A 21,399-nucleotide genomic window follows, 5' to 3' on the forward strand; every position below is an offset into this window, starting at 1 on the left:
AGTCACTGTGAGTGAGCTGCTGAATTCAGTGGCTGCTACTGGAGATGAAGTTCATGGCTCCACACTCTCAAAGGCCTTGCCAAAAAAGGGTATTTGTGGAACAGTGGCAAGAAAGAAGTACTGACTTAAAAAAAAAGCATATCCTTGCCCATACAGAATTGGCAAAGAATCACTTAGATACTGTAAAGATGTGGAAGAAGGTCTTGTGATCGGATGAGATTAAAGTGGAATACTTCGGCCTCAACACCAAGTGGTACATGTGGCATAAATCTAATACTGTGCATCACATCAGCCTGTAACACCATCCCCACTGTAAATATAGTGGAGGACTAAGGGGATGTTTTTCAGCAGCAAGGACTAGAAATCTGGTCAAGATAGATGGGAAGATGAATGCTGCTAAATGCAGAGAGATCCTGGATGAAAGCCTGATAGCCTCTGTTAAAAAGCTTAAACTGGGGAAGAAGCTTGTCTTTCAGCAAGACAACAATGCAAGGCACTCTGCCAGAGCAACCATGGAGTGGCTTCAAATGAAGAAAATTGATGTCCTTTAGTAGCTGAGAATCCTGATATTAATCAGATTGAACATATTTGGCAAGACCTCAAGATTACTGTCCACTGCTGTTCCCCAAATAACCTAGCCCAACTTGAGCAATCTTGCAAGAAGGAATTGGCAAATCTTGCTCCATCACATTGTTCAAAGCTAATAGAAACTTATCCAAAAAGTCTGCTGGCTATAATAGCTATGAGACGTGGTTCAACTAAGTATTGAACAAAGGGGGATGAATACTTTAAAACTGCTGACATTTCAGCTTTTGAATTTTTAATTTTTCATGCTTTATAATCTTCTCTGTTTTCATTGGGCTCTACACTGAAAAAAGGAAGCATGTGATTCACTAATGAAAATTCTCAGTTAAATTGAGCAAAATCTCTGGTTGTAATACTCATTTATGTGAACAAAGGGTTGGGAGCTAAATACTTTTACACAGCACTGAATGGTCTGTTCTCCCATGTTTTTTTGCTGTTCCAGAATTCAAAATCCAAAGGTTTCAAAAGTACGGTTAATGTCAGAGGAGTTTATACAATATACAGCCTGAAATTCTTTTTCTTCGTAAACATCCATGAAAACAGAGGAGTGCCCCAAAGGATGAATGGCAATTAAAGGCTAGAACCACAAAGCCTTCCCCCAGATCCCCCTCCCACACACAAGCAGCAGCAAAATGACAATCCCCTCCTCCCCCGACAGCAAAAAAAAGCATCAGCTCCTTCCATCGAGCACTCAAGTGTGTAGCACTGCATCAATAAAGGCACAGACTTGCATTATCCATGTGCTGTCTTTACGACAGTTATTTAGTTTATAATATTTTCGCTTAGTAATTCATTCAATAGTATTTTCTAGTTAGAATTAGAAGTGTTTAAAGTATATTCATTGCATGTAAAATATATCGGCATGCGATGACGTCACATCCGGTTTCGCCGCGTCTTGTGGGAAAATACCGGTTTGAAATTAGCGTGAGGGTGGGTGCTTACCACGAGGCTCACCTGAGCAGAAGTAGTTTTGCAGGCATGAGAAATCACAGTGAGAGCAACGCTGTAAGTTAATAGATAATCGATATATTGAACTAAGATGTTAATGCCGATCCTGTTAGAAGTAACGACGGTAGATAATGTTTATGCTTTCGTTAGTTAAAGAGTCGCGGATAGTTTGCATGGAAGTGTATTTAAAGTAGTCAATGGAGCAGGTAAACTCTCCCTGTATACTGCACCTTAGTGTAATGTAGTTATAGTCACCTTTGCAAGTATTTACACTTGAAATGTGATATTAAGGAAGGAACAAATACTGTATCAATCTTGTATTGTTTTATCAACAGTCTTTACCATATGTTAATGTGAAGAGTGAACAGTAAATGGTTAATCTTACTGCGATCTGGTTTGCATTGGCTGTGGTTTATCCGGACGTTAAATTCGGCGTTCGTTACACCCGAAGGAGAACGTTACAATCCCAAAGACTATTCATTCACCTGGTAATTCGACATACCACAATCTTTCTCTCTCTCTCTCTCTCTAATAAGGGGAAAAAGGGATGACCTCATTTCACAGAAAGGGGGAAGACATAACAGCACTGATTTACATGTTAAAAGTCTGTGGCGTTGCTTTTTCCAAGTCCTGTGCCCAAAGAACTTGGGTCTCTGAGACGCAGACAGCAGCCAGCTCACTGCTTTCGATCTTCCTTCTCCCACGACAAACCAATTTCCTGCAGAGACACCGACCTTGCATCCACCCCCCTCCAGAGCCATGGAACCCTGGAACCCTGAAGGCGCACCAGTCTTCTAGGCCACGTCCTAGCTATATCGAAAAGTGGCCAATGGTGAGACCCTGAGAGTGGGTTCCATTCCAGCAAAGAACCAAAGTCAGCATGCAACTCCAAGTTGGGGTCTTCAAAAGAATCCTGAAAGGGGAAAGTAGAGATATTAAAGATAGAAATAGAGCTGTTTCTGAAGATGCAAGCAAAGTAGTCACCGATAGGTGCTGTTAACCCTCCTAAGCTCCACCCTTTCAAAGTAAATTTTTTATCCAAGTACATATGTCACCATATACTAGTCTGAAATTAATTTTCTTGCAGGTATTCACAGTAGAAAAAAATAAATAAGTTTGAATCAAACACACAAAGATTAACAAACACCAAGTGTGGAAAAGAAGACAAACTGTGCAAATACAAAAAACACATATTCCTCTTATTTATCATTTTTTGGATCCACAATGAATACTTAAGGGGAGTAACAAAAAGAGGTTAGCTGGGACTTCGCAAAACTAGACTTCCACAAAATAACTGCACTGCTTTACAATTTAATTCTTATTGGTGATTGTAAAAGAACAATTAAAAATTTATTTATCAGAATGTTAAAATTGTTTTGTGTTATTGTTATATCAGAAAACACCAAAATCTCTGTTAACTTAGTTTGCCTTCATAGACTAGTCTTGTGTTCCTTATTGCAATTGCTGCACCTGGTTGTCAGTATGATATAAAAGGGGGAGAGTTTGGGGTTTGTTTTGCCATTATGTGTATTTTCAGCTCTATTAGCCAAAATTCACAATCTGGTAAAGTAAAAGATGAGGGTGGAAGTTTCCTGCCTCTGAGGGTTGGTGCAAATGTACAGTTCAAAAGCCCAGAATCAGGCTCATAGTGTAATATTCACACAATGTAAATCTTCCCATCAGTTACCACTGTCACTAGTCTGATAACCTCTCCTTCCCAGCAGAGTAGATCTGGTGGGAAGCTGTAAAGTACTCTGGAATAGCAAAGGCTGTGAAAAGGTGGGAAGTTGTTGATGTCACATCCATTAGGTCTGTGCTATAAAATATCCTCTTGCTGTCAACACCTACGCAATATACGGTATTCTGTTATCTTTAATTGCGTAAAAATATCAGAAGAGCTAATGATTGCTTTTGTCTTCTGTCTCTTTTTTTTTTAGCTTTTTATGCCCTCAGATGTTTGGTGTTTTGTCCAAGCTTTTATGCTCCAAATTTGGGTGGCTGATATCATTGTCGTTATCTCACAGTTCTAAAATAATGGCAATTCACCAGAAAATAGCTGCACAGTTCTCATTAAAGAACTGCATTCCCAAGTGTTAACAAGCCTGTTCTCCTATAGTGACATACCAAATGCTGGAGACACTCAGCAGGTTAAGCAGCATCTATGGAGGGGAATAAACAATCAATGTTTCAGACTGACACCATTCATCAGGACTGGAAAGGAAAGGGGAAGAAGTCAGAATGAGGTGGTGGAGGTAGGGGAAGAAGTATAACTTAGCAGGCAACGTGAGGGATAAGGTGGGTGGGTAGGTGAAGTAAGAAGCCAAGAGGTGACAGGTGGAGGAGGTTAAAAAGTCTGAAAATAGAATCAGATAGGGGAGGAGAGTGGAACATGGAAGAAGGGGAAGGTGGAGGGAAACCAGAGGGAGGACAGATGAAAAAAAGAGTGAGAGGGGACCTAAAATGGGAAATGGAAAAAAAAGAGGAGGAGGGATAAATTACTGAAAGTTAATGAAATTGCTTCACCTAGTAGGATTGTTTAGAGCTCTGAGTGGCGCTGCAGTTGTAAGTGACGGGGCAAGAGTAGCACTTGTCATAACTGCAGGGATGTGCAGGGAGGAACGTGTGAACAAGGGAGTCACATAGAGAGTGATCTCAACAGAAAGCAGAGGGTTGTGGGACAGAAAGCTGTGTTTAGTGGTAGGAGATGGCAGTTTTTACAGTGAATGATCTGCTGGATCTGAAGGCTCATCGGGTGGTAGGCAAGTACAAGGGAAACCTAACTCTGTTATGATTGCGAGAGGGTGATGTGAGGGCAGCTGTCTGGGGAAATGGGGGAGATGCCAGTGAGGCAACATCGATGGTGGTGTCAGGTAAACCCCATTCATTGAAACAAGGACACATCAGATGTTCCAGAAAGAAAATCCTCATCTGAGAACAGATGAGATAGAGGAAATGAGAGAATGAAATAGCATATTTACAAATGATAGGGTGAGAAGAAATATAATGAAGTCTCCTATGGTGTCAACCCTGCAGAAACTGTTGCTGTAAATATTACCTAAATTAATTAGGAAAATAATGAATAATTAAAAACATACTTGATGCATAACAGGAAATATTTTCATTACTAACAGACATAGCAACTGACTCATGATAACTAAATGTTATTTCATGAACTGAATAGTTAGTAAATTCCTGATGTTGTTAGTTGACCTGGTGATTATGCTTTGGCTACAGTTACTGAACTTGATTTAAAAAAAAAACATTGGAATGTTGCCTTAATTTTGAGCTTTTTCAGTTTTCATGAAATCTTTGGTTATTGCAAGATGTAATCGGGGACCATATTACAATTACATTACTTTTGCTCTCAAAAATTTATTGAAAAGTATTTTAGCACATTTTTAAATAATGCTGAAACTAGGTAGACACCAATGTTTCCTTTTTAACAGTACTCTGATTTTGGGTAATTGAAAATATGTTTAGAAACAACAGCTATACAAATACGTTTTTTGTTTATATTGTAGAGTAGTCAAGTTTCAAAAGAGAATTAAAATCTGCTAAAAGTTGTCCGTTGAATTCCTGGTATCTAGTAAGGATGAAGCTCAAGATCCTAGACATGAGTGCAGTTGATGTAAGTTCATCATGATTATTTGATCCAGGAGCATGGTCACAGATCTTAAAATAACATGTACTTTTGGAACATGTAATTTGCTTTGTGCATGAAATACCATCTTCATTTATGTGGAGTTGTCCGATTGCAAGTCAATTATGCTGGCAATGCTAGAGTAAGACCCAAGGCTGTGTGTTTTTGTTGATTGAATTAAACCATATTGATCTAGCTGTATTGGAGCTAAATTCACCTGTTAGATCCCTGATCTCAACAGGTTAAACAGTTCAATAACATTATAATACTCTCTGATTTGAATCCAAACTTTCATCTTGATACTGTCTTCTGTTGTGTGGCAATGCTACTGGAGTGCATGCATAAAAAAAAGTGAGAGAGTTCAGATTCACCTACTTCAAATCTGAAGGGTCATTGACCTGAAACACTAATTCTGTTTCTCTCTTCATATATGCTGCCTATACCTGAACGTGTCTGGCATTATTTTGTTTTCAAAACTTTGGTAGGCAGTAAGTTGCAATTTTGGTTCAATTAACAATTGGAGTGTTGGAGCTGTTGAGGCTGGTGAGATTTGCAACTGCTGTCACACAATTGTATTTGCAGAACAGAAAAAATGGATCGGATGTTAAAGGTACATCTTGACACCTGCCTGCGGTTGCCAGCTATTTTCACTCCCTGCTTGAACCTCTCTCATTGAAAAAGAAATGAGAAGAAAAAGGAGCAGATGACAGAGGCTATGATGGATAGATAATATTACTCAGACAGTGTGTATGACCTTGGGGGATTTTAGAGAGGCAGTTTCCCATAAGAAGGCTTGGTGTGCAGTTGTCCATGTGGTCACAAAGAGTCGGACTCAACGACTGAACAACAGCAAATTCAGACACTTAACGGTTAAAGATATTACTAAAAATATCTTTATTTTTAAATGTAAATAATTACTGTAAATACTGTTTATTTAAAAAAAATCATAACCAAGAGCACAGAAAATTGCAACCAATAAACTAAATAGAAATTATTAAAACAAATGGAACTTGACCACTTTATTTTCTTTTCCGTAGCCCTGCAGAATCTTCTGTAATGAATCGGCCAGTAGATCTTGCAACATGTCTAACGTTATGCAGGATCTGATAGCTGATGCTCCAATGTAAATGCTAAGCAATCTTTGTGCTATCAAACTCTGCCACTGGGCTTCTTGAGGAGTCCTGCAATGAAGTACTGTGAAAGATGTGCCTGCCTAAACTATAAAGCAAATTAGTGTCTTCTGTCTTTGACTACGCATGTGGAAATATCACAATTTCGCTAGCATTTACCAGGATTGTTTGGAGGTGATTGTGTATGCAGTGTAGGTTAAACTTCAACTTTAACAAATTTGCCTTCAGTACATCCTCTGTGTCTCTCCTTCTGCCACCTTACTCTTTTCTCTTTGGATTATCCTAACTTAAGAACCTGACTCAAACAAGAGAAAATTTGCAGATGCTGGAAATCCAAGCAACACACACAAAATGCTAGAGGAACTCAGCAGGCCAGGTAGCATCTATGGAAAAGAGTACAGTCAATGCTTTGGGCCAAGACCCTTCAGCAGGACTCCTCCAGTATTTTGTGTGTGTTGTGAAGAACCTGACTACTTGCTTCAAGGTATGACATATTTTTGTTAAGGATGTGGAGCTACAAAGAGTCAATGAAGCAGAGTTATTAACCAAAAGGGTGACTGGCTTGTTCTTCTATTTCACTGAGTGGCTGTTCTGTGCTATCTTGTGTTATAGATACATCTGTGACTTCATTATAAAAGGCAGCATGTATAAAAGAGAAATTATCGTGGCCCTTCATTAAATACTGTTCTGATTTCTGTTAGAGTATTATCTTCAATTCTGAATATTACATTATCAGAAAAAAATATTAGAGGACCCAGAAAAGATTTATGGGACAGTTTCCTGTGTAAGGGACTACAGTTAGTAGGATAGATGATAAAGACCAGGGCTACTTTCAGCAGAGAAGATTGAGGGGAGATTTGACAGATGTATATAAAATGAACAGTCTACATAAAATGGATCGTAGAAAGCTGTTCATTTTGATGTTGAGAAGTAAAGGTCATAGTTATAAAATAAAGTGTAGAGAATTAAGAATGAATTAGGAAAGTATTTTCCATATTGGTTGGAAACTGCAATGCATTTCCTGGAGATGTGGAGGCAGGTGCTATTATGGCCTTCAAATGGCAGTTGGGTAAATGTATAGAATAAATTAAGTTGGAAGAAATGATTGGGGTATGAGATGAGTGAATTGCTCTGATAGAGTGTTTTGAGGGCATAATCTACTACTTTGCTATAACTGTGTATCATTGTCTAACTAAAAGGGAATTTACAGACTAGTTACTGTCCATCTCCCTTCTATTCATGGTCACTGATCATATTGTCTTTGAAATGGCAGACAGAAGCTTGGGTGTCTTCTTGGCTTTAACAACCCTAGGTTAAAGGGGGCAATTATTGCACATTTTGAGACATATACATCTGAATACATCAACATTGCTGAAGTCAGTGCAGACTGAAGATCAAATTTGAAATCTTATTTGTCTCTGGCGGGTGTTCTTGAAACTTCGTAAGTTTCTTCACTGCTCACTATCAAGTCTTTCAGCCAAATGTGAAGTGCGCTTTTTATGTGCTTAGTCATGTCTCAAAGAACTGTACATTCAAGTAGTGGAGATTATTGCCGATTTGTCCGCAACAAGGCCTCTAAACAGCAGGGATCAAATGGCTGGTATGTGTGAATTGGGAAAGAAACCTTGAATTTATAAAGGGTCATTTATATCCACTTAAGAATATAGAACAAGTATGGATCTCCTGGCTTTCTGTTTTATCCAACAAAAGATGAGCAAAACTTTGAACCGACCAACTCATCCAAAGAAAATTCAGAACTGATGAAGGGTCTGAGCCTGGAATGTCTACTATTTATCCCCCTACGTAGATGCTTGCTAACCTGCTGAATTCATCCAGCATTTTGTGTGTGTTGTTCAAGATTGCCAGCATCTTCAGAATCATTTGTGTCAAGGAAAGTCCACGTTTGGTTTACTAATTGGCTTGAGGGAGGAAATGTAATTTGATTTATATGTGACTCCAGAGCCACCAGTGTGGCTGACTCATTATTTCCTCATCATAGGGATATAGAATTCACCTGTCCTGTCTTGTCCATATTCTTTGAAGAAATCAAAAAAGTGCTTCACCCCCTCAGTAATATTACAAATTATGAAAAGCAAAATTTAGGTTTATTTCCTACTTCAATAGAATTATTTCTGAAAACATTGCATTTTTATTGTGAGATAGAACTACTAATTGCCATTCTTGTCATTGTCATGGTTTTTAATTAGCAATGTTACAATCCATGGCACAATGCCAGTACCTGCACTTACCTGCTTTCTGGTTTTGGGTCTGCGATTGGTGAAAATTCTTTTCCAGTCTTGCTGAGGGATGGATTTCTGGCCAGATGCAGAAACACTGCTGTTTCTTTACAGATGGCAGGTCTTCAAGCCAAAGTACTTTTTGGTATTGCAGTCATCCATTGCAGCTGACAATGCTGTTTATTCCAATACATCTCTCAAAGAAAACAGGGTCTTGTACTAATGTTCAAACCAATTTTCCATCAGTCACATCATTCCCACTGACTAAATACTGGCCTTCATATTTCTTCACTGTTAGTTGCCTCTGTTTGGGAATGACAAAAGTTCTAACAGTCTGTCTTTATGTTCAGTCAAGTAGAGAAATGAATTGCATCAATCATCATAACTTGATTATCACGACTGACTTCACTTCCTCCTTCAGTGCATACTTATCTTGCATGAAAGTGAAGTTTCTGAAAATTAAGATGCGAAGTAGCAATTGCACTTTCCATGCTGAATGAATGATTAGTTTTTTTCTTCTTCTTTCGTTTTCTTCAGATTCCGCAGATCAGTTATGCCTCCACAGCACCCGAGTTGAGTGATAACAGCAGCTATGCCTTCTTCTCACGCGTTGTTCCTCCGGATTCCTACCAGACTCAGGCCATGGTGGACATAGTGAAAGCTATGGGGTGGAATTACGTGTCTACTTTAGCTTCAGAAGGGAGCTACGGGGAGAGTGGAGTGGAGGCGTTTGTGCAGGTCTCCAGGGAAGCTGGTAAGAGCGTGCAAGTGCAGTTCAGCACATAATACTAATTCATCCGTGGAGTACCAGTCCAATTTCATTAAATGTTGCTTATGGCTATGGAATGATGCTCAATCTTAATCAAATTTCAGTGCCTTTTGTCACTTTAATTCATGGTAATAGCACAAAACTGAACTGAGTGGTGTTGTCAAATGGGTGCAGAAAAGTGAGTGCTGACATTATCAAACTATTGAATTCCTCAGTAGCGATTCATATGCTACTCTAACCCTAATCCAGTGAACAGGAACAGACAGACTCAGCTGCAAAGCTGCCTTTTAGACCCAACTCAATACCCCTGTCACTTGAGGTGACACTTCCAATCTCAGTGGAGCATAAGATTTTGATTGAGTGTGGGGGTGGTTAGAATTGTGTATGAAGTTAGGGAGTAGTATGGAGATGAGTATATAGGTGGTGCCTGGTGTACTTCCTGTCCATTTACTTTGAACTGAACACACAGCTACATAAGCACTGGGGGCAATATCTGTATCCCCACACCTTAATCTGGTGGTAGGTTTTGCCCATTTATCAAGACCCCAGTCCTGTCATTACCCTGTCACAACTTGTCTGTACTGCACGGTAGAGTGAGTGTCTCTGAGATTCAATATCATTAGCATTTCAGGTTGACAATTACAAACTGTACATTAAGCTGAACACTTCTGTTGAATCTCATTTGTGAATTGAGTATTGGTGTTGTGGTTTATTCAGACAACAATGCGTGATAACTTTGGAAAGTACAATTTGATATGTACAAGTGATAAATGGAGATAATATTGAATCTAATAAATCCATAGCAGAAAATGGTCAGAAAATACTGAAAATGTCTTTGAGAGCAGAGCATGACCGCAGAGTAAAATAGTGACCATGAAAATTCTGGTAGAAGTGTGTCAAATTCAGAACACAGTGCTACCAGTGGTGGGGTGAGTGAAAGGCAATATTAAGATGCACATTAGTTCAGACCTTGCTCAGAAATTCCTAGGAGTCAGAAGGCATGGGATTTGTTTTCAATATAAAGACTCACTACAATACTAGAAATAATTTATTTTGAGAGATTACATGCAGAATGGCCAAAATAATGTTTCTTCACTTCTTTTCAGGAGTATAGTTATTTTCCCATGAGATCAATTATTGCCATTGTGATTAGGGCAAATAATCTATTGTCATGTACAATTTGGTGCTCAGAATTTTGCCTGTGCCTCTTGAGAGTTTTTACCTAACAATGGAATAGTGAAGTAGCAATCAACACTATTTGTTACAGTAAGTTGCAACAAGCCAGTTTTGCCCTAGTCATGTCAAATCAGAAGCATCTGGTATAAAACTTAAAACTCTTTGAAAAGCATTGTATCACCTTAAGTACGTATAATTAACTAGGAGAATTGAGTGTGTTTAGATCAAATTGGAAATGATGAGTTGTGAATCCTTCCAGTGTCTGCTTTTTGAATCAATTGCTATTTCATTAAATTAGATATGAAATGTACCTGTAATCCGTAATGCAAAATTCCATATTGATTCTCAAATCTACTCTTTAATCAGTATGATATTTACAATGAATTTACTACACTTAATGATTTATTTAATGGAGACAAACTTTGAAAGGAATTTGTATTTGAAGAAATAATTGAAACTTAACACTTTCTTTTTTGCATAACAAGGAAAAAGAATGATTCCTTCTATCTAATAATTATATTCACAGTAAATGACAGTTGAAAAAATTGGTCAGCTAATTAATTTACATGACATTGCCGATGCTGTTGAGCGACTTAAATTACGAATAGAGACTAAAGAAATGTACATATTTTCCCAAGACTGTAAAGTTTTAAGAGGAGATGTGATAATGAAATTCAACATTTTTAAGAAAGAAATGTTAGAAGCATGACTAAGAAAATTGGCAGACAAAATAACAAGGTGAAGAAAGCTATTTGCTGGCACAATTTGAATCAATGTGTAAAACGTGGCCTGAAAATGTAGTGGAGCAGTTTCAATGATAAATTCCAGAAGGGAATTGAGTAAATGCTTGAAGCAGGCAGGAAAAATTAATGGGTCTTGAGGTTAGAACCAGGAAATGTGAATAAATGGATAATTCTTTCAATGAACCAGGTCAATAATAATGAACTTGTGTGAATAAGTGATTGATTCCCTTGAATTTCTGAATAGATGAGTCAAATAAAAGTAACTTATCCCACGACCGAAGAGGCCAGGAATGCTCAATAAGTTGGGTGGCATCAGTGGAGAGAAAAAAAGGTTTATGTTTCAGGTTGATGACTTTTTGACCAAACTTAGCCAGAGGTAAAAATTCATTGCTATAAATGAGGAAAGCAAAATGTCTTTCCTCTCCTCTATTCTTATTTATCTTCTTTTATTTGCATCCCTGAAGAGATAAACTGAAACTTAAGAAACCTTCCCACCCTCTCTCAGCCACCCTAGTTCAAGTTATCTTTATTGTCATATGCACAAGTACAAAGAGGTACAGTTACAAAGGAAACATGCTTTCAGCAGCATCACAGACACGTAGATCCCAATGACACACAGAATGTAAATTATTTACTAATTATAGAAAAGATTGTTGGGGGGTGTTGGAAAAACTTCAAACCAAGACACATGCAACACCACTTAAGCTCCTCAGTCTATTGTGATCTTCACCTTAGCACAAGTACATCCTTTACTCTCTCCTCTTCGTCCTGTTACTTCTTCCTAATTCTAGTGAAAGATCATTGACCTGTTTCGCTAGCCACAGATGCTGCCCGACTTGCTGAGTATTTCTTGCTCATTCTGTTTATATTTCAGATATCCTGAATCTGCAGATCTTTTGCTTTTTCCGTAACTTGTTTTGAATGGAATAATCTATTAAAGTACTTCTGCATGGTTTTGTATGGTGATCCCTCATATACAAGTCCCTTCAGCTAGTGATCCAGCATTTGGTGGGCACAATCATCACCCTTGAATGCGTTAACAGCCAGTGTAATCATGCAGCATTTGAAATTTAGGCATCCCACCCCAGCAAATATAGAGAAAAGTTAACGTCCTAACTGAGATCAACTAATTCATCGACTCAGACTTTATGGAGTGCTTTGTCTAGAAATGCCTTGACTTGCTGGGAGACAGTGGACAGGTTGAAAATATTAACACAATCACAGAATACTTAGTGCCCATCATAATCAGATTCCACTGCAATGCCTTTAAAGATGGCACTCTTGGAAAGCTTGCTCTTTTATCCGAATTTCTGAAGCATTCAGCAAAATCAGACCAATACCAACATTTTACTAGTGTTTGTCATTTGTAACACAGAGGGAGTTGCTTTAGGAGTCGAGAGGATTGTTTATGGTTTCATTTCATGTCAATTACATTTCTATCAATTTTCAGTTAAAATCACAGTTAAACTAAACTGGAATGTGGATATTGAGTAATTTAACAAGCTAACACAAACAGCATACGGTATGACTACTTAACGAACTAGTGACCTGCAATCTTGAACCATTGGAGTTCACATAAAAGTACTGACTGAGCATTATTTGATTGGGTGTAAAATTTTCATTTATGATACTGAAGTAATTATCTTTATTCAAGATTAAATGAATGATAGCCTGAAGATGGTGATTTTGCAATGTAGTAAACATACAATTTCATGTGATCTTGGGTCCAGTAATTTTGGTTAATACAACTTTAACAATTCTATGCTGCTCTCTGCTTTTTTGCAAAGTAGCTTTGTGTGCAAATTGCCAGGGTATGTATGTATCTGAGGAGAAAATCAGCAGAAGAATGCTTTTTACGTTGTTGCTTGACCTGCATTTACTGTTCTATTGGATTGCCAGCGCCTGCAGTTTCATAACATTTTCACAGTAGAAAGAAGGTTTCCTTGATACAAGACATTTCGATCATTTAACTGAGGTGCATCAATGGCCCTTTAATGTTTATTGGTCTAAATCCTGTAATGTCTTTCCCATCAGCACTATGGGTGTACCTTTATCAGAAGGATTGTAGTCATTAAAGAAGGAAACTCACCTTCTAAGGTGGCAATGAAGGAAAAGCAGTAAATGTTGGACTTGCTCATGACACCCAAAATCTGAAACATGAATAAATATTTTTTTAAAACTTATTAATTTGATTAACCAACATAATGGAGTCTAATACAAGTGTTGGTACTTTCTAGGAATGAGAGAAATTAATTTTGGTTATTTCCCTGTTGGTCAATAAATTTAGCATGAGATTTTAGTTCCTGTGAATGTGGTACAGGATTCCATAATATATGATGTGTGGAGGATCAGATATAGGTGTGATCCCCTGGCAATCTTGTTGCTATGTATAGATGCAAGTTACAATGAGATGGTTTTACCTACATAATGGAGTCTAATGCAAGTGTTGGTATTTCATATTGAAAAATCTGATCAACCAGTAATGGTGAGAGAACAGCCATCTACTCCTGAAATCCTTGATTACATTAACTGTTATTTAGGATAAAAGTTAATATACATTATGCTAATACATTAAAACATCTGCTAAGATATAAAAATAAAACTTAACTATGACTAATTCGTACCCAATATGGGCCTAACTTATTCTATAATTAGCCCCACGTTGCCATAGGTATTATAAGGGAAAACATGTCATTCAGCTGTATTTAAATGGAGTAATTTATGCTCATCTGGATTAAATGCTGATCTAGGCTCAAATGCTTTATCAGATCATTTAATCTAGCCAGGTGTAAATATGATACATATGATCTTGCCATTGCCCAGATAACCAAGCTCCGCACAGGTTGTTTAAAATGTGATTGTAGAAGTGTGGTGATAATGCTTTGATCAGTTTGTTGAACACTTATTGGTCAGTTTTCTAAATACTGTAAATATTGTGATGTTGCTATTAAGCTTGGGCATGTTGTGACAAGGGTTTGTAATGGTGGGATTTGTGAGTAATTTAAAAATAATTTCTCAGTTTAGTCACTCGGTGTGTTTAGTTTCTTGTAAATTTTGATCATTTCATTTGGCAAGAGTGTGCTGGTTCTCTTTGCCAAAATGAACAAAGCATTTCTAATATGTAGCTAGTATTCAGTTTGGTAGATGCAAATGTTCATTATAAATGTTTTTGAGTAGAGATGTTAGTGCGGCTGGTGGTGTTTAACTTAATGTTATTGATTTAGTAATACTGTGATCTGTAACACTATGGACAATACAGTGGTTGTTACTTGGACAACATCATGATTGATGGTTGAATTAATGCTAATTGATCCATATTGAAAAGAAAAAAATGAGAAAATATCAAACTGAAAACTTCCCATACGCTTGAGCTGTCACAAAGCATTTCACAGCCAGTGAATTTCACTTCAGTAATTTCAAACTGGTGTTGATCAAGTCTGCTGCACTACCCAGTTTTCCAGTTGCTGTTCACTATATGTTGACAAGTCACCATCCTTGTGCAAACAGGGTTATGTTCCCTACCGGCTCCTTCCTCCCTTCAGTTTCCTGCTGCAGATCAGATATAACCATGTGGACTTTCAATGTGTGATGGTAAAAAATCAATGCCATCAACTGTATGCTTTCTTTGTCAAATGAACTGCAGAGCGTGTTGCATTAATTCCACAGATACTTCTAGCAAAAAATCAAGGCGTCTAACTGCTTTTGAGATATCAAGCACCATTGACAACATTCTTTTCAAAAAACAGGAATGCAGTGTACTGATATTTTGTCCTCTCTGTTGCAGTAGAGAGGGAAAAAAATCAGCAAACTAAAAAAATAAATATATAAATAAATTGTTCTCTGCAGAGATCCATGTGATAGTAATCAGTTTAGTACAGTATGTGCTATGAGTTCAGGTAATTTGCCAATTGTTTGTACATTGTAAGACAGAGTTAGTGACTTGTATTAGAAATGATTTCATTTTTTGCAGACAGATCAAGATGCTTAACCCACTGAGGCCTCCCTCTGGGCAACTTGATTGCGGATGGAATTGTATCTGAGAAAGAAATTCCCATTACCTTTCAGACAGAAATGCCGACATTACTAAAAAAAAACTTCTCTCGCTTTTCGGTAGCCATTTTGAAGTTTTCACTATGCAGATTTTGCCTTGATATATATACCTCAAACTAAACAATAACGATACGTTGTGATCGACTTAGTTTTATTGCTCAGACCAGAGGCATTTCTTGAATGGTTTGCAGAGAGGGGTGATATGACATGTTAGGCTGGAGCCTGATCAAATTTTCTTCATTCAGCTCCTGGAGGGAAAACCAAATGCCCTGCCCATTGGCATCTTTTCCTCTACACCCATTCAGAGGTCCCTATCTTCATGGACCAAGCCATACTCAGGCAAAGAAGTCAAGAAATTTCTTTGCAGTGACTGTATACTGTATCTTCATTGATTTCAATATTTGCTTTTCATTTACATGCTTCAGGTTGCAAACCAGAGATGATCTGTGTCCACCACTGAAGAGTTCCTTACTTAAGTGCTCACCAACTTATTTCTGGCTGTAGCGTGGGGTATTTTCACCGCAATTAATATAACAACAGTAAATCTACAGTTACCCAAGTTCTCTTTCCCTGTTCCCTTAAGCATTTTCACTCCCTAGTGAAAACCCATTATTTCTAAACCCAGAGAATAACACTGGGAACTTACGGCTAAATCTGCTTGTCTGCAGTATTTTTCTGCACACAACATTTGGCCATAAATACTTGCACATTTTACTTCATCATTTCTCTGCAAGTAACTTTTTTATGTGTATAAACCCACAAAATGACATCTCTAAATAGATTTGGATTTACATATACTGTTAATATTTTTGCGTCTTCTGTGAAAGATATTTACTTCATCTGCCCTTTTCATGTTCTAGATTGTAGTCTTGCTTGCGTTCATCATAAAAGGGTTCACATTTCCTCTATCCCACAATTTTAACATAATCACAAAATATTTTTGTTGAAGATCCCTTGAAATTCTTTACATCTCTATTGGTTTCAGTATGCCTTCATTGATTTTTATTGTTGTCCTGCTACAGTTTCTGTATTTCAGTAATTTTATGTTTCTGCTTGATACTGCCCTGAGTTGGATTGCTGACAACACTGCTCTAAATGACATTACGTTCCAGAATTCCTTGGATATTTTCCACTTTGTAGCTTTATGTATTAATGAAGGAGCCAATTTTTTCTGGTCAATTTCCTTTACACTTTCTTTAGAAGTGACTTCAAAATTTATACTTTAGTTCTAACATTCTATTCTTCATCCAGCTGCTAATAAAGTCGAGTGGAGCTGGGCTTCTCTTTGTAAGATGATCTTCTTTGTAAGATGAACTAAATCTGGGTCATTACTTGTCATTCAAATCATTTTCATCTTCTCCCTCATCAGAGTATAGCTCCAGTGCAAGGCTTCAAATAGCCTTTAAAACTTAAACAATTGCTCATCCCTCAATCTTTATGGAAATTTCCATCTCTCATTATGATCCAATTGTTTTATAGTTAGAACTTTTTGAATTATTTCAGTGGCATGGGCATCCATTCGTCTCGAGAGACCATGGATTTGCGCCTTGGAAGGTTTCCAGGGCGCAGGCCTGGGCAGGGTTGTATGGGAGACCGGCCGTTGCCCATGCTGCAAGCCTTCCCCTCTCCAAGGGAAGGGCACTAGGACCCAAAGACCCGATGACTAGTGTCATCGCAGAGCAATGTGTTGTTAAGTACCTTGCTCAAGGACACAAACACGCTGCCTCATCTGAGGCTTGAACCAGTGACCTTCAGATTACTAGTCCGATGCCTTATCCACTAGGCCATGCTGTGGCATATGGCTTGTACTAAATAAGTGCAAAGGAAATGGGTTTCATGTTGATCCCAGCCTCACTAACTTATCCCTTTGTCAGAGTTTTCCAGGATGATCTCACATAATTTTTGTAAACACTAAGCAGCGTTTTTGTTCCCTATGATTTGGAGGGGTAATTTATAAGGTTGCCTCTTAACATTTAAAATACCCTTTGTTGATGATTGAACCTTAGTGTGATGTAGTGAGTTAGCTTAAAATGACTGTCAAAACACTTCTTAATTGATTTATCAATTGATAGACATTATCCTGCAAGAATGTTTAAATTCACATGACTTTAAATGACTTCCAGAATAACTTTGCTTTTGTGGTGGCATTCTGGGTAAGCATATTAAAAGTTTAAATCCTCTCTATGTGGCTTCACTTATTCAGGACTGGTAATTCAGAGCAATGCCAACAAATAGATATCAAGGTGAATTGTTTGCTTCCTGCAGCAGACAAGTGAAACATTTGGATGATGGAGGGAAATTTTGACAGCATACTGGTCTGTATTCATCTTTCAGACTGTATCATTAAAACAGATCATTTGTAGGTTTGTGTGTCTTGGTTGGTGCAAAATATCTCTTGCATTTCCTCCAATTCATCCATACCTACTCTTCAAAATCATTTCATTTATTGTAAATTGTTTGAGAATCACATAAGATTATGAACTATTATAAAAATAACCTATCTATCCCATCTATCAACTTTAAAAATTTGTTTGTGCTTCTCTATTTCTCCAGTTTGTTTTAATAGAGTAAAAGTGATATATCACTGTGCATTTCTGTCAAATGCCTGATGTCAATTTACTGTCCAAAAATGTCCTAAAATCACAGTTTAAATAAAATCCTTTGATTAATCTTGGATACTTCTGAGTGAAAGCCAAAATGCTTAATCAATGCTGAGTTTAAGTCTCTTGGAATTGCACTTTGCTACCTTTAAAAAAGTATCAGTTTTATCAAAATTATTGAGCTCTGTTATACTTAACATTTTCCTTAACTCTTCCAGTTTTCTATTCACCTCAAGAAAGTGTACATATACTACATTGATCATCATTATTTTGGGACCTAGTGTATTTAAAAATAAGAGCTGGATTGATGGGAAAAACCCCATGTTGGATATGGGATTGACTGCTGACAGAGGACTTCCATTAATGGAAGTGGTTTTGTGTGGATACTAGTTATAAAGGGAGTTCAACAGTGATCAGTCTTTGTGATGTACATCAGTAATTTAGGTAAAAAGATCAGTCTATTGGTTGTTATTTTGGCAATAAGACAACAATGGGGATGAGTTCTACTGTTTTGCCTTACTTTAGCCATTAAATGAAGAACTAATTTGTAATTTTACTTCAATGACCAAGAATGGAACACAAAGAACACATATAGAAATGAAACATCAGTGATAATTTAACATTTGGGTTTATTTTTTTTTTATCTGCTTTTACTTTCTTGATTAATGAGAAATCCTGCTTGTAACTGGACTCTGTGCAGTGTCTGCTTTTCATGACAATCCTCTCTTAACATGGCGTCAGAAGGGTTTGCAATCAAGTTTGACCGAGACTTAAATAGAATCTTTTCCAATTTATTTGGAGTAATACTGTACTTAACATTTAACATTTCATTTTAACATCTAATCAGATTGTTATGAACAGGAATTCAGTGACTGAAGAATTGTGAACATGGTTTAAATAGTGATATTTGAAAGAGTATTTGATTTGTGAGGGTTGATTGATAAGTTCATGGCCTAAGGTAGAAGGAGTTGAGTTATACAGCTCTCCTTACATGCACGTGCAGTTCAACTCTTTGAGTGATTATGCAGAAAGTTTGAAGTTAATGAATCATCGGGGTGATTGATAAGTTTGTGGCCTATGGTAGAAGGAGATGAGTTATTAACTTCCAACTTTCTGAGTAATCGCTCAAAGAGTTGAACTGCATGTGCATGTAAGGAGAGCTGTATAACTCATCTCCTTCTACTGTAGGCCATGAACTTATCAATCACCCTTGTGTACTTGAAAATGCAATGATTTAGATAATAAGGGTAAAAAGCAAGGGATTGGGATTAATTGTACAGATCATCTAAAAGCACAATGGGCCAAATGATGTCGTTCTCTCCTATATAATTTATATTATTCTGTGTTTTTATTCACTGATTTTAAAAAATGGAAAGCTAAATATACAATATCATACTTGGAGATGTTAAATCCTGTGCAAGACATGCTGTGCATCAAATAAGAGGCACCATAGGTGTGATGACGCAAATAGAATCTGTGTGCTATATCTCAATCTGGATATTTGCCATACTGTATTTGTGTTCAAACATATCAATTCTGACATCGTGGCATGGTAAATTGATGTTAAAATGCTGTCCTCCTTATTTTGTGGTACTCTTTCCTTGATAGTTAGTTCCTAACAGTGTTTGCATTGGCATACTATTTGCAATAAGATATGAGAAACAGAAGTTTCCTCAGATGAGCTGACTTTGCATTACCAAGTGAATGGAGCTTGCAATATTCCTGGTCTCACTGACCACTCCCCCCTCCATTGCGGCAAGACAGCTTCAAGGTCAACCTCAGGTATTTTTTTCTTGGTGCCCATTAATTATATGCCAACATGTGACAGTCTGCAGGCTGGTTGCTCACAGATGGCAGCACAACTTAATCACCTTGTTTCACTTGATGCACACATGACCACCTCTCTGGTAGAAGGGTCACGGGAAAACTGAAGTATTTGCTCTCAGAAATAAAATGTACAAATGCATTTATACTGCACAAAACAGGGCCTCTAACTTGTCTTTTAAAATGATGTCAGAAAGTCTTAAGTGTGAGGGAAAAATCCTCTGTACACCCACTCCATATAGCTTTCATTATTCAATAGAATTCATTGAAATCCCTACTCATTTTTCTTAACTCCAGCTAGTACAGGCCTAGAGTTATCAAATGTATTTGTACATTAATCCTTCTATTCTCAGAATCTTTCTTATGAACTTCCTCTTGAACCACTTCAAGATAAGATGCCCAATACTTAGATAAAAGGCCTAATACTTCAAGGATGGTCTGACCAATGCCTTATAAATCCTCAGCATTACCTCCTTGCTTCTATATTCTACTCCTCTCAAAAAGAATGTTGACATTACATGTGCCTTCCTTACTACAGATTCAACCTGCAAGGAGATTCTGCACAAGAACTCCCAAGTCCCTTTGCACCTCCAATTTTTGAATTTCCTCCTGATTTTGAAAATAGCCTGTCTTTATTCCTTCAATCAAAGTGCATGACCATACACTTCCCTACATTATATTATATCTGTTACTTCTTTGCCTATTCTCCCAATCTTACTATGTCCTTCTTTAGACTCTCTGCTTCCTCAACATTACCTGCCCCTCCACCTATCCTCATATCATCCACAAACTTAGGCACAAAACTAATGATTGCATCTTCGAAATCATTATCCTATCGCAGAGAAAGGTGCAGTTTCAACACCGACCCCTGCGGAACATCACTAGTCACAGGCAGCTAACCAGAAAAGGTCCCCTTTATTTTGCTTCCACCCAGTCAGCCATCTTCTTTCCATGCCAGTATCTTTCCTGTAATGCCATAGGCTCTTATCTTGTTAAGCAGCCTCATGTGTGGCACCTTGGCAAAGGCTTTCTGAAAATCTAGTAAGCAACATCCACTGACTCTCCTTGTCTATCCTGCTTGTTATTTCCTAAAGAATTCCAACAATTGTTTTTCAGGCAAAGTTTCCCCTTAAGGAAACCATGGTAAGTTTGGCCTACTTTATCATGTGCCTCCATTTACCCTGAAACCTCATCCCTAACAATGAACTCCAACATTTTCCCAACCACTGAAGTCTAATATATTGTGGTGAACGACATATACCTGTCTGGACACGTTCCCCCGCTGACTGCTCCTGTGGCTCCTCCCACAGACCCCGGTATAAAGGTGATTGGAGCCTGAGCCCTGCCCTCCGTCTCCAGGATGTAGTGTGGTGGTCAGTTGCTGCTTGTTCCTTCTTCCAGCCAATAAAATCCTATATCTCGCCTCACGTCTCAGAGAGTTATTGATGGTGCATCACATATAATTTCCTTCCTTCTGCCTCCCTCTCTTCTTGAACAGTGGACTGACATTTGCAATTCTTCAGTCCTCTTGAAGCATCCCAAAATCCAGTGATTCCTGAAAGATCATGACTAATGCCTTCATAATCTATAGATACCTCTTTCAGAATGTAAAGGTGTAGTTCTTCTGGTCCAGGTGACTTACCTACCTTCAGACCTTTCAGCTTCCTAAGCACCTTCACAGTAATAGTAACTACACT

The 21,399-nt window shown here is 37.8% G+C and overlaps 1 protein-coding gene across 1 annotated transcript in view; it reads left to right on the top strand.

Moving 5' to 3' along the window:
- LOC132377906 (metabotropic glutamate receptor 7-like) overlaps positions 1-21,399 on the top strand; it is a 781,248-nt gene that overhangs the window by 195,727 nt on the left and 564,122 nt on the right. The window contains exon 2 of the mRNA XM_059944374.1: positions 9,078-9,294. Coding sequence (XP_059800357.1) covers positions 9,078-9,294 — 217 coding nt within the window. The remainder of the gene's footprint in view (positions 1-9,077; positions 9,295-21,399) is intronic.

This window comes from Hypanus sabinus, chromosome 19 (assembly GCF_030144855.1).
Source record: "Hypanus sabinus isolate sHypSab1 chromosome 19, sHypSab1.hap1, whole genome shotgun sequence".
Taxonomy (NCBI): domain Eukaryota; kingdom Metazoa; phylum Chordata; class Chondrichthyes; order Myliobatiformes; family Dasyatidae; genus Hypanus; species Hypanus sabinus.